The sequence below is a fragment of the Engystomops pustulosus genome, chromosome 2 (genome assembly GCF_040894005.1).
Source record: "Engystomops pustulosus chromosome 2, aEngPut4.maternal, whole genome shotgun sequence".
Taxonomy (NCBI): domain Eukaryota; kingdom Metazoa; phylum Chordata; class Amphibia; order Anura; family Leptodactylidae; genus Engystomops; species Engystomops pustulosus.
In genome coordinates this window covers 90,082,796-90,095,012 of record NC_092412.1, presented here as the reverse complement: position 1 = coordinate 90,095,012, position 12,217 = coordinate 90,082,796, and the positions used below count along the sequence as shown (strand labels likewise).

General features: G+C 39.2%; 1 protein-coding gene across 2 annotated transcripts in view; it reads right to left on the bottom strand.

The window, feature by feature from the left end:
- NALCN (sodium leak channel, non-selective) overlaps positions 1-12,217 on the bottom strand; it is a 306,335-nt gene that overhangs the window by 276,388 nt on the left and 17,730 nt on the right. The window contains exon 2 of one of the 2 annotated variants that reach the window (XM_072135500.1): positions 4,971-5,060. The exons of the other annotated variant lie outside the window; for it this stretch is intronic. Within the exon in view, the coding sequence (XP_071991601.1) occupies positions 4,971-4,973 (3 nt within the window). The 5' untranslated portion in view covers positions 4,974-5,060. The remainder of the gene's footprint in view (positions 1-4,970; positions 5,061-12,217) is intronic. 2 annotated transcript variants of the gene reach the window in all.

Below are 12,217 nucleotides of genomic sequence, written 5' to 3'. Positions count from 1 at the left end.
TGTGTGGAATAGACTTCGGGTTTCCAATGTATATTGCTGGTTGAAGAAACAATCCCAGGTTAAAGGGATCTCAATTCTAAAATAAACTATACTTGCAATTCAGTCCTGAACAGTCATTTTTCAAACCCACTTCAGTTGGCAACTTTGTGCACTAAGCTGTAGCTAACAGATATTGCTTTTTTCTGGAAAAGTCTTGACCTGTGGCCTTAGTCAACAGGATACCTCTTCCTGCACATGTCCTGTATTCTATTGTGCAAATGGGTCTCCAGATGGGATCTGGAGACAGAAAAGATCTCCATCTATGTTCTTCAACAGTCTATCAGTCCTATGCCTTAATGTTGAAACTGTCACCTAACCAGGGCCCTTGATGCTGATCCCGCTGTTCGTATGCTGTTTGTTCGGTTCAAAGGTCTTTTGTTTCTCTAAACCTCATGCCTCCTCAGCATGACAACTTTGTTGATGCCACTTCTTTAAACCGAAGCCATGTCGGACTATATCAAGGAGTATCTAAAAGAGGTTTCAGCGCGCAATGTTCCCATCCTACCAGAAATGGCTTCTTCTTTGTTAAAAAGAATAGTTCTTCACAACCCTGCATAGTGTACCATTGTTGGAAGAAGATCTTTATCAAAATCACTGAGGTTTTTGGTGGTATCCATGAGGAGAATGTTCTCTGAACAGAATTTTAAAGGTACATATAGCTCAATCCGTATGCTACAAGGTGGTGGAGGTATCTTCTGATGTCCCTTGGCCTTAGTAATATTTTTCCTTAGGATACATGCTCACATACAGACTGCAGATGGATCCTGGAGAAATGGTTTGCAATTTTGGGATTTCTCATTCAAAGGGCCTAAAATCAATCTATTGGTTCCAAGATTTTATCAGTTATTATTGTACAGCCCACATTTTTTTTACAGATTACTGTTTCTTTTATTCTTCTCACCAGAAAAAAAAATTTAATTCTAGAGATTGGCTACCAAGGGTCAAGGCTAGCATGTTCCAACTCTTTTAAAATAAATCTATTAAAATCAATCACGATAAACCACAGACAATTACTCATAGATCCAGATACAGTGACTGTGATAAGCTTCTTATATTTGTTATATAAATGGCCACCTTCCTTCTAAAAATCACCTTTGGACATGTTGCCTGTGTGCCTGAGGTGCTACCCTAGACCTTCTGCAATATGGTTTACAGACTATTACTTCCCTCTTCCTTCCAATTCTTGCTGTATTCTTAGTGGTGAGGGAGCAGACAGTGTAACAGTCTGTAAAGTAAGATCACGGAGGTGTTAGTGTAACCTCTCATGCTCTTTGGACTACTTGATTTTAAAAGAAAGTAGGCCATGGATGAGTAAGTGCTCCTGGTTTATATTGCTTGATTTTGATGCTAGATTTCCTTTAAAAAGAACCTGTCATCATGAAGATTGTTTTTACATTATCACAGGTTCCTAAGGATATGTGACTATCCCCTGCCAAAATTACTCTATTAAAATCAGACCTATTTACAGTCAAAAATGCGCTGGAGAAATAGAGACTTCTGTTTGAAGGTGCTTGTCAATCTCTTCTGAGTATACCTATGAACCGTATATATTTTTTTTAAGGTTTTCCTTGCTACCGCTGAAAATTGGAGAGGCTGCTGCTCTGTGCTCACTCTAGAGTGAGGGGAAGACCACGTGAGGATTCTCTGTGTAGCTAGCATGGGAGCCATTTGCCTCTGCAGATCTGTAGATGTAGAAGTCCCTTACTAATGCTTCACAACTTTCTGTGTCTCTCTCAGCACCACATGCTCATTTGATCTCTGCAACTCTCTCCTTCCAGCCCTTGTGGTTTTTGTTCATTGGCGATTGTCAGCGATGGTAAATGCAAATCTCTTTTAAGGTCGTCCACAGCATTTTAATTGCAATTATGTATAGACTTTGAATGCAATGCTTTGTTTCCTTTTCTTTTCAGGCATTCTGTTAAAGATTTGATGGTGTGCTTATGGTCTTGCTGCATGACCCAACTTCTGGTAATAAAGTACATGACTAGAATACTTTGTTATAAAAAAAGGAGTTCATGGTCAATTTAATAAAGCCCATGTCCTGTGGTTGTTGAACAGGCCCAAATCATAACCACTCCACCATTGTGTTTGACAGGTACTATGAGCAGCTTTTTTGATATGTTGAGCGAGTTTGTTTTTTGCGTAACAAGACCAAGCATCTCCACTTTGGTCTTGATTATACAACTGACATTATTCTTTACGTCTTAAGGTTTTGTTCAGCTGGTCATCTGAAAACTTACATTTCACTGAGCATTGCACAGTCTCAGCTTGGAGCAAATACATTGGGATGTATTCATCACAAATGTAGTTTGTTGACAAAAAGTTTTTGCAGATTTTTTCACCAAAAAGAAAACTACATTAATGACTCAATCACTAGTGTGTCATACCTTTTTAAAGCATCATATATGATCCATAAACGTTTTGAAATATTATTGTGACATGTCTAAAGTTTTGTGTAGTCTGTGACCAAGTGTTGGGAAGTCAAAATAACAAAGGGACACAAGTGCTTAAAGGAAACCTACCACTTGAAGTGGCAGGTGTAAGATGCATACCACCCTGAGCTGGTGATCGGTATATGCATCTTACACCTACCACTACAAGTGGTAGGTTCCCTTTAACTCATACATTAAAGGAAAAGTTATACAATTCTCCAATATACTTTCTGTATGAATTACTCACCATTTTCTAGATCTTTCCTTGATTTGCTTCTATTGGAAGCCTTTCTATTTACTTCCCGTGGATATAATCTGTCCATGGTGTATGATGGACATGCAGGTGTACAAGCCATTATTATCACACGGTTCCTATAACTCTCAGTGATAATCACGGCCCGTGCACCTGCATGTCCATCACATCACCATGGACAGATTCTTACCACTGGAAATAAATAGAGAAGATTTCTATGGAAGTAAAGCAAGCGGAAATCTAGAAAACCATGAGGTATCGATACAGAAAGTATATTGAAAAATTGTATAACTTTTCATTACACAAATAATATCAATTATTTACTGAAAGTGGCCAACCCCTTTAAGCATTCAGATTTGCTCATTTGAGTTTTATTTTTAGCTATGGGAAAACAAGGGAGTTGTTTGAAAGTAAGGTTTTGCTATGGCTTTAACAGGAAACAAAATATCACAACTAGACAAATTATCCTTGTTAGATTTTGAAAACTTTGAATGATTCTTAGAATAACAATGAATTATGAAATATGCTGCTAGGAACATGAAAAGTTAGACATACATAATAATTACAAATATATATATCAGAAAATAGAATGTACAGTTATTTTATGCATCATCAGCAGTAGACAAACCCAACTGTAGTGCAATCTTTGCTACTATTGTGAAATAATAAAATAACAAACACAATTGGTTGCATTTGAGATAGAATCCCACATTTTTGTAAATATTTATCTTTTTCTTTTCATGGGACATAACATAAAGATATGAAACTTTGGTATAGTATAAAGTATTCAGTGTACAGCTTGTATAACAGTATAGATTTGCTATACAACCATTTTTTTGTTATGGGTATGTTCAATTTTGTTGCCAGCAGTTTAAACATTTATGGCAGAGGTCGCACTAACATTTTTCCAGAAGGGTAATAATACTCCTTTCACCATTTTTGAGGAGTATAGTTAGCCAAGGGGGAGTATGATATTTTTAGTAATAGTACATATAAATAACTCCTGGCCAATTATAGACATGTCTAGTTGCAGGGGGCTGTCAATTTGCTGGATTTGGCTGTCTGGCTTACATTGCCGAACCCAAACTAATATTTCGAGAGCGCTAATCTCTATCAGTCACTTATTTGAAATGTTTAATTTCATTTATTTTTATTTGGGAGTAGAGGAGAGATAACTGATTTTTTAATTTTTTGTTTATTGAATTTTTTTAGTTTTTTAAACTTGGGCTATATATTATACTGTTTATGTGTCCTCTGCTGTTATATATAAATCACAGATATCAGTAATTTTATGGTAACATAGGATCACTGTTATCAGTGATCTGTATATACAGAGGGGATATGCATTGGGGAATACCATTGAAGTCATAGGATTTATCTTCAGGCACAGCGCTGTATATGGGGAAAGCTAGCTGTGACAGGGGGCTGACAATATCAGCCCACTGTCACAGTACAGAATTGGACTGTCACACTGACAGCTTGATTCAACCAATTGCATTGGGTGCAGGTGCACAGGCTGCCATAGGAATGAGTAGAGCTTGCTCCCCGCCCCTGCAGAAGGTCATGTGACCGGAGATCAAGGGCTTATACTGAGTTGCTGTAACCTACTATTGGGCCGTAAGCTGAATCAGTGAAGAAAATGCTGCTCATAACCTGTCAGAGGGCAAGGGAAAAGTAGTCTAATACGGATTTATCTTTATTTTTGAAGAGTAAATCTGCCTGTACAAGCATCATAGATGTCTACAGGGATTATCACGACCTCTTTAGTTACTTTGGGGGCACACCAAATTTATACAAGCAGCACACTCACTACTTTACATTTTTATCAAAGTGTCAAATCTTCACTGTTGTCCCATGAAAAGATATAGTAAAATATTTCAGAAAATGTAAAGATTGTGCATAATTTTTGTGAGATACTGTATGCCATACTTGTCTTTTCAAGATTATAGATCTGCTCCCTACAGCAGCTAATAGAGAAGATGCCTAGTATATACTACTAGGCGATGTTCAAATAACATGTTTTGTAGGCCAAATCTAAATTTGAAATAAAGAGACCTTTATATTTTAAAATAACTGGAAACAAATTAGTGTCAAGCAAAACTTTAATAAAACGATACTTCTGAAAACTACTATATATGGTATGCAATGGCTAAAACTATACAATGTTGGAGCACTTAGCAGATTGCAAGTTCACAAAAATTCAAAATACGTCAAAGTATTACAAATACATTTACAACAGCACATACCATGCTTATCTGAGTTTCTTGCTCTTCTCTATCTTTTCCTCTTATTGTATGTTAGTCCGTCTGCCTCTCTCTGGCTTCTTCCTGCGGGGCCTTGCAGATGTCAGAAGATTAGAGAACGAGCAGCCAGCCCCATGCACATGAAGGCAGGGTGTGGGCAATGTTAACAGGGTGCTGCTGACCCCCAGATAAAATTACAGCCTCCTACCCCAAGCAATACAGTAACCATGTTAAAAACAACAAACATCAACAACAACCACAAGTCCCTTTCCCTCCCAACATGTACATATAGGCAATGGTGTACACCCAAAAGTCTGACACGCATAACAGGTGACAAACATTACAATTCAAATATACCTACTCTTTGTCTACCTGGTAATATGGAATCCTAATATTAAAAATTAACTTTACCTCTCCACTAATTAAGATTTGGGAAGATCTGTCATGTCACTGAATGTCAGGTAGCATTCTGTTTGAGCAGTCAAGGTAGGTAACTACCCGAATTAATAAGGACAATGTCTATCAATTATGAGACATGTTCAAGTTTGTATGTGAATCTTTAAAACTAGACAGAATAAAGCCATCCAAGTATAACTTATGCCTTTACAGTATGGACATACATATTTATTTTATAACCACTCTATATTCCCACGGAATGATTTTTCTAATAAATATTAAATGAATCAGTTTCCATATTTTCTAATAATTTATACCCATAAGTCTTTACAAATTATAGATTTCTTTCTTTGTACCTAAATTCAATAGGTAGCTGTTATATCACACTTCCAAGAAATTCACCAATCAATAGTTCTTTGATTATATTGTTTATGTTGTTACCACGGCCCCAGTACTATTTACAACCACAGCTGTTCATCAAGCTGTTAAGCTTGTAAAAAAAAAAAACTATATTCTTTGGGTTGGCTTGTTGTTATTGGTAAAAAATATGTAATTACCATAGAAAACCCTCTACTAATGCTTCTAGAGCAGCAATTACAGTGTCACTTGACAAATGCAGAAATCAAATTTCCATGGTTTAGATAATATGTGTGATTAGCAGAGGATGACAAGGTCTAGATCTTGTTTGGCAAATGTGGTAAACTTGTGTGGTTGTACAATGGCATTACCAGATTGAAGCAATCAATTTAAAAATAAAGTACAAATAGCCGCTGGATTACATTACGACTTTTTCATTGTACTTGTAAGTGTACCAGGTAACAGGGGCCCTTTTGTCAGAGGTATAGTCGATAATGACCATGGATGATAAAAGATGAAGGAAAAAAAATAATTACTGGGTAACCAAAGAAAGGACATTATTCACACACTGTTGCACCATTTTTTTCAATTATAAGAATGTTTGTATTTTGTACATGAGAGATGGAATTGTGGAGTCTGGGGATATTGTATGATTGATTAATTTAATGCATAGCGTACATATCTCAATTCAGAGATACTTAGAATAATGTACCGTATATACTTGAGTATAAGCCGATCTGAGTATAACCAGAGACCCCCAATTTTACCACCAAAAACTGGGAAAAACTATTCACTCGAGTATAAGCCGAGGGTGGGAAATGCATTGGTCACAGCCCCCCCCCCAGTATATAGCTAGCAAGCCCCCACTAGTATATAGTTAGCCAGCTCCCAGTAGTATACAGCCTGTCAGCCTTTGTAGTATACAGCCACCAGCCCCCTGTAGTATAGAGCTAGCAAGCCCCTTGCAGCATACAGCCAGCCAGCCCCCAGCAGCATACAGCCAGCCAGCCCCAGTAGTATACAGCCAGCCTGTCCCCAGTAGTATACAGCCAGCCTGTCTCCATGTAGTATACAGCCAGCCTGCCCCCATGTAGTATACAGCCAGCCTGCCCCCAGTAGCATACAGCCTGCCAGCCCCCAGTAGTATATAGCCAGCCAACCCCCTGTAGTATACAGCCTGCCAGCCCCCCAGTAGCATACAGCCAGCCCCTAGTACTATACAGCCAGCCCCTAGTAGTATACAGCCAGCCTGCCCCCATGTAGTATACAGCTAGCCTGCCCCCAGTAGTATACAGCCTGCCAGCCCCCAGTAGTATACAGCCAGCCAACCCCCAGTAGTATACAGCCTGCCAGCCCCCAGTAGCATACAGCCAGCCCCCAGTAGCATACAGCCAGCCCCTAATAGTATACAGCCAGCCCCTAGTAGTATACAGCCAGCCCCCAGTAGTATACAGCCAGCCCCCCCAGCACTTATATACTTATACACTTATAAACTTGTATACTCACTCCCTGATGCCCCCCGATGTCCCCGATGACGGCGCGTCCCGTCTTCTTTCTTCTCCGTGGCTCCTCTTCTTTCTTCTCTCATGGACGCGGCCATGTATTCTTCCATCTGGCGCATCTATGACTCGGCTGCTGCTGACGTCAGGGCCAGGAAGAAAACATGGCTGTGGGGACATCGGGGAACCGTGACATCGGAGGGAGAGTATATAATTTTATTTTTTTTAAGTGGGTTATTTTTTGTGCTGAAATACTCGGCTTATACACGAGTATATATACGGTAGACATTCTAATCATATAAATATATTTTAATAAAATCTAAAAAGGAATTGGTCCATCAAGCCCATTTAACACTCCTAACATCTTAATCCATATGAAGGCCAATTTTTACAATATGGTGGATGTCAACAGGCACATATTAGAGGAGAAAAAGGCTTGGCCATTCCTTTACTTAAAGGAAAACTTCCATTAGTCATCTACCATCAGAATTAGATCTGTTGGTGTATTCCTCCTACCTGCCTCTGCCCTAATCTGTCATTTAATAATTCAGGAACCTAACCTAAGTTTATTTTAGTAATATGTACGTTAACAGCAGAAGCTACTAGGGTGTGTATTAGCCTGGTCAGGCACTGGGAGCTAAGGCTAATACACGCACCAGTAGCCTTTGCAGTCAATTTGCATATTACTAACATAAATTTTATTACGAGTTGGGTTAGGTTTAGGCAGCAAGAAGGAATTTACTAGTACATTTACTTCTGAAGGTGCAATGCTCATGGTAGGTTTCCATTAAGTTATGCCGTGTACATACGGTAATATCTGAATGTTCTTCAACTCTAATCAGTCCTGCAACTTAATTTACTAATAAGTACAGAGTCTTCATCCATCATAATTATGTCCCAGCCATGGAGCTTTAACAACACTCTGTTTCTCCCTTCCTTCACATCATGACTCATCTTTCCTCTTCCAGGAAGTAGATGCAAGGACGGCAGTGAATGTATTGTGTGAGAATTGAGGAGGGGAATCAGCAAAGCTCCCAAGTACATGTCCATAGAGAGTGATGTCATATGAACACCCAGCAGTACATCTGCAGAGGGGGAGGAGTGCAGCATTCAGAATAAAGGGAATGATGACAGCTTTCAAAGAAGAGATTTATTGACAAGGGACAACCCCTTTAGAACTAAATGTTGCAATAAGAATTAATCCAGAGATCAACATCTCATTTGTAGATATACCCATAACCTTTCAAGTAAAAATAATTACATCAAGATAAATTCGCTTCAGTCTAGTTTTAGAATTTAGAACCCAAAACCAAATCCTGTTAGTAATTATTAAATATGACTAATTATTACAAAAATATTACATACAACTGTAGTTGTAGTTGGACTTTTGTCTAATTTACTGGCACCATAGCCATAATAGCACCCGTACTTAATATTATGAGAGCTCCAATTACAGAACTCCTTTACTATGACACAACTATGTGCAGTTTCCAACAACATCACTACTGTCAGTATTCCTTAACTGTTACTATTTTGAGGGGTTAAGCCTTGAAATAGCCATCTGTATGAGTAAGTATAGTAACTAGCAATTGGTGATCATTGAGAAAGTTTAAGTTACATTCAGAAATGATATTAATAAAAGTATTCTGAAAACATTATCAAAGGCCAAAAAAACCTCCCACAAAATGAAGAGTCCATAAATGTAAACATACACTGGAGATCAAAATTAGAGAACACCACACAATTTAGTAAGTTTCAAGGTCATTGCATAGTCCTATGTGAATATATCTTATCATCATTTTTAAATTTTAACCTTATTTCATGAATTGTAAATATTCTAAAGCACAGAAAAATGTAAATTAGATCATTGTAAAGAACACTGATCAGAGAGAACAGTTGCAAGTTATTAATCCGCTAACTAATGCTAATTTCCTTAATTATACGACAAACCCTATTTGACAGATAGCCTAACTTTCCAGTTGGCACTGACTTTGCTAAAATGGTGTGGTGTTCAAAAGTGACTGATTGTCCAGATGAAAGCCAAAAATAATTGTTGACCCAATCAAAAACTGCAAGTAAAAAAAAAAAGTATAATAACTCTGTATCAATGTTTTCAGGTGGTCCATTGGTCTCTGCTATCTGGACCTCCTAAAACCCAGGATGCCGGTATCCCATCTTGCCACTTTTGCTATCTACTTACCTGGCTACTATGATGTTGCCCCAGGATCATTAAGTTGCTGCTGCCATGACAGGGCAATAAGCATGCCATCTGTCTTGGGGCTTGGCAATCTCCGTCAGCTCCATAGAGATGAATGGAGAAGAAAGGACATGTGCAGCCTTCTGCTCCATTCAACTCGGGAAGGGACAGGGGGTTCGAAGTAGGTACCTTGGACCCCTCTTTGGGGGCTCATCACTGATTTTGAAAAATGTTCTTTTTCGAAAATCACTGTTCGAATTGTAAGCCTCCTAATGCCCTAACAGAAGCACTGATGCCTCCCACAGATTGGGGTTCATTGAAGAGAAATATACTCATGTAACAGAGCAGGACACTTTCTCTCCTAAAGGGAATGTGTAACACATTAACTGACTGTGTGCTAAGGATCTATGGAGAGTGGATTCAGGAACCTAGCTGCCTCCATACAGGGACAGTATCTGCTACATTTATAGCAGACACCTGCACGTAATTGCTAAAATCAGTGCTGATGGGCCTCATGCACACGACCATATATGTCTGCCATGAGCTTGCAATACATATTGCAGTTAGCTCATGGCACAACTGGAGAGGATTTATCACTATGTTGTCTGCTTTGCGCTACTACTTTTTGAGACTTTCTTCACTTACACCTTGGGGGGGGAGTAACTTTGCAACTTTTAAAAAAGCCGCAGTTCATAAATCTGGCCTTGCAACTTACTTACAAACACACCTCTCTGCTCACTGTGACCTCAGCTGTTTGGTGTCTGTAGTGAAGTGTTATTGATAATCCTTCATCCCATTACAGCAAGAAAAATTTTAAAAACGATTGTCCCTGGGACAGAATTTTTTTTTCTTGAGCAACAATTAAAAATGTACAGTTCTGACTTACACAGAAATTCAACTTAAGAACAAACTTAAAGAACCTATATTGTACATAACCTGCTGACTGCCTGTATATAAAAGGCTCTTAGGTCTCTGTAATTTAAGTATTTGGAGCATAGATCCTGCCTCAAACCCCAAACAAAATGAATTATGAGAGAGACTATGGTAGCGCAAAGTTTTGCTAAGTTACTTTGGAACAACAAGGGCATTAAAATGATAACAACTCTCTTGAAGATCAGGATTCTTTGACACTTGCATACAGTGGCATACTACTAGGCTACCAAGTTTAAAAAAAGAAAAATGTTTGCCCCTCTAGTAAATAGTCCTACAAAGTTTGTTTTGTAGTGGATATTGCAAGTGCACTGTGAATACATCCTACAGAACCCTATAGTGAACCCTGCATGTTATGACTGCATTAGGAGCAAAGCTTTCTCACAAGTACAGGAAATAACCACGTTGGTTGACAAAAGTGATACATTTCAGGCAACTCTAGATAATGGGGCACATTTATTTAGAAATTCAGAAAATGTACTAAAAGTGCTATTTCCATGTATAATGCTGTATGCAGTGATTCACTAAGATCGGGCGCCAGCAATCACAAATCTGTTGCTTCCCCGCACTGGCCCGACTACTTTTTTTTGTGGTGCACCTCTAACATAGGGCGATCAACACAATTTGCAAGTTAAATACCAATGGCACACCTCCTAATTTGTGTGGCATGGAGGCTAGTGCAGCTGCGCCACAAATAGCGTGCGTCACAAATAGCGTGCGACACAAATAGCGGTGCAGACACTTCTTAAATACCTGTGCAAGCCGTTTTAGCATAGAAGAAGGTGTACTGTCCGACAAAAGTGTGGCGCAAAGCGCCTAGAAAATGTGTCCTAATGGGATTTATATACTAAGGGTCTGCTGTCGCACTTTCATCGGTTTTTCCAAAGTTTTCATGATTTGCGTGCAGTCAGACGATCAGACTGATCCAGACTGAGCACGGGATTTAACTTTCAAATTGTGTCGCAAGATAATCTACTTACATACAGTACACCGGGAAGAAGAAGGTGAACTATGTCGGACCTGAGCGGGGAAGCGAGAGATGCAGGATATCGGGCGCACGATCTTAGTGAATCACGCCACAGTGATAAATTGGCAGCATGACACTTCTGCTCCAACAGCCAGCAAAGGTGTAAATTTTCACTTTAAGACTTAATAAAAGCTTAAAGTTGTGCAAAGTTAAATCTCACCACCTACACCAATAGTTATAACCTGCTTATCTGACAGAGATGGTTCAAGCTACAATAGTACTTTTGAGGTGCTAAGAACAGGTACAATTACTGAAATAAAGATATTGGGGATCATTTACTAAGGGCCCGATTCGCGTTTTCCCGACGTGTTACCCGAATATTTTCGATTTGCTCCGATTTTCCCTGTATTGCGCACGTGATCAGATTGTGGCGCAACGGCGCTGGCATGCACGCGACGAAAATCGGGGGGCGTGGCCGAACGAAAACCCGACGAATTCGGAAAAACCGCTGCATTCAAAAAACAAAAAGTGTCGTGGAGCTTGCACCGCCGGTTCATTTTAGTGCATTCCGGGGAACTCCAGCGCAGCAGGTGGATGTCGGAGGAACTACCTTAATGAATCCCGGCCAGACCCGAATCCACCACAGAGAACGCGCCGCTGGATCGCGAATGAACCGCGTAAGTAAATCTGCCCCACTGTACTACAAAAAGTCAATATCAGTTCTCACTCCTACCCACTTCCAGGTGAAAATTATTCTCCAAAACGTAAGTCACCGTAGTCTTTTCTTGTTGAGAGAAGAGGATACCACCACAAAGGAAATGCAAAGTACTTTTTGAAAGTTGTTTCAATGATCCAATTCCAACTCCATAAAAGAAGCACATATGTGTCTGAATCCTACTAAGAA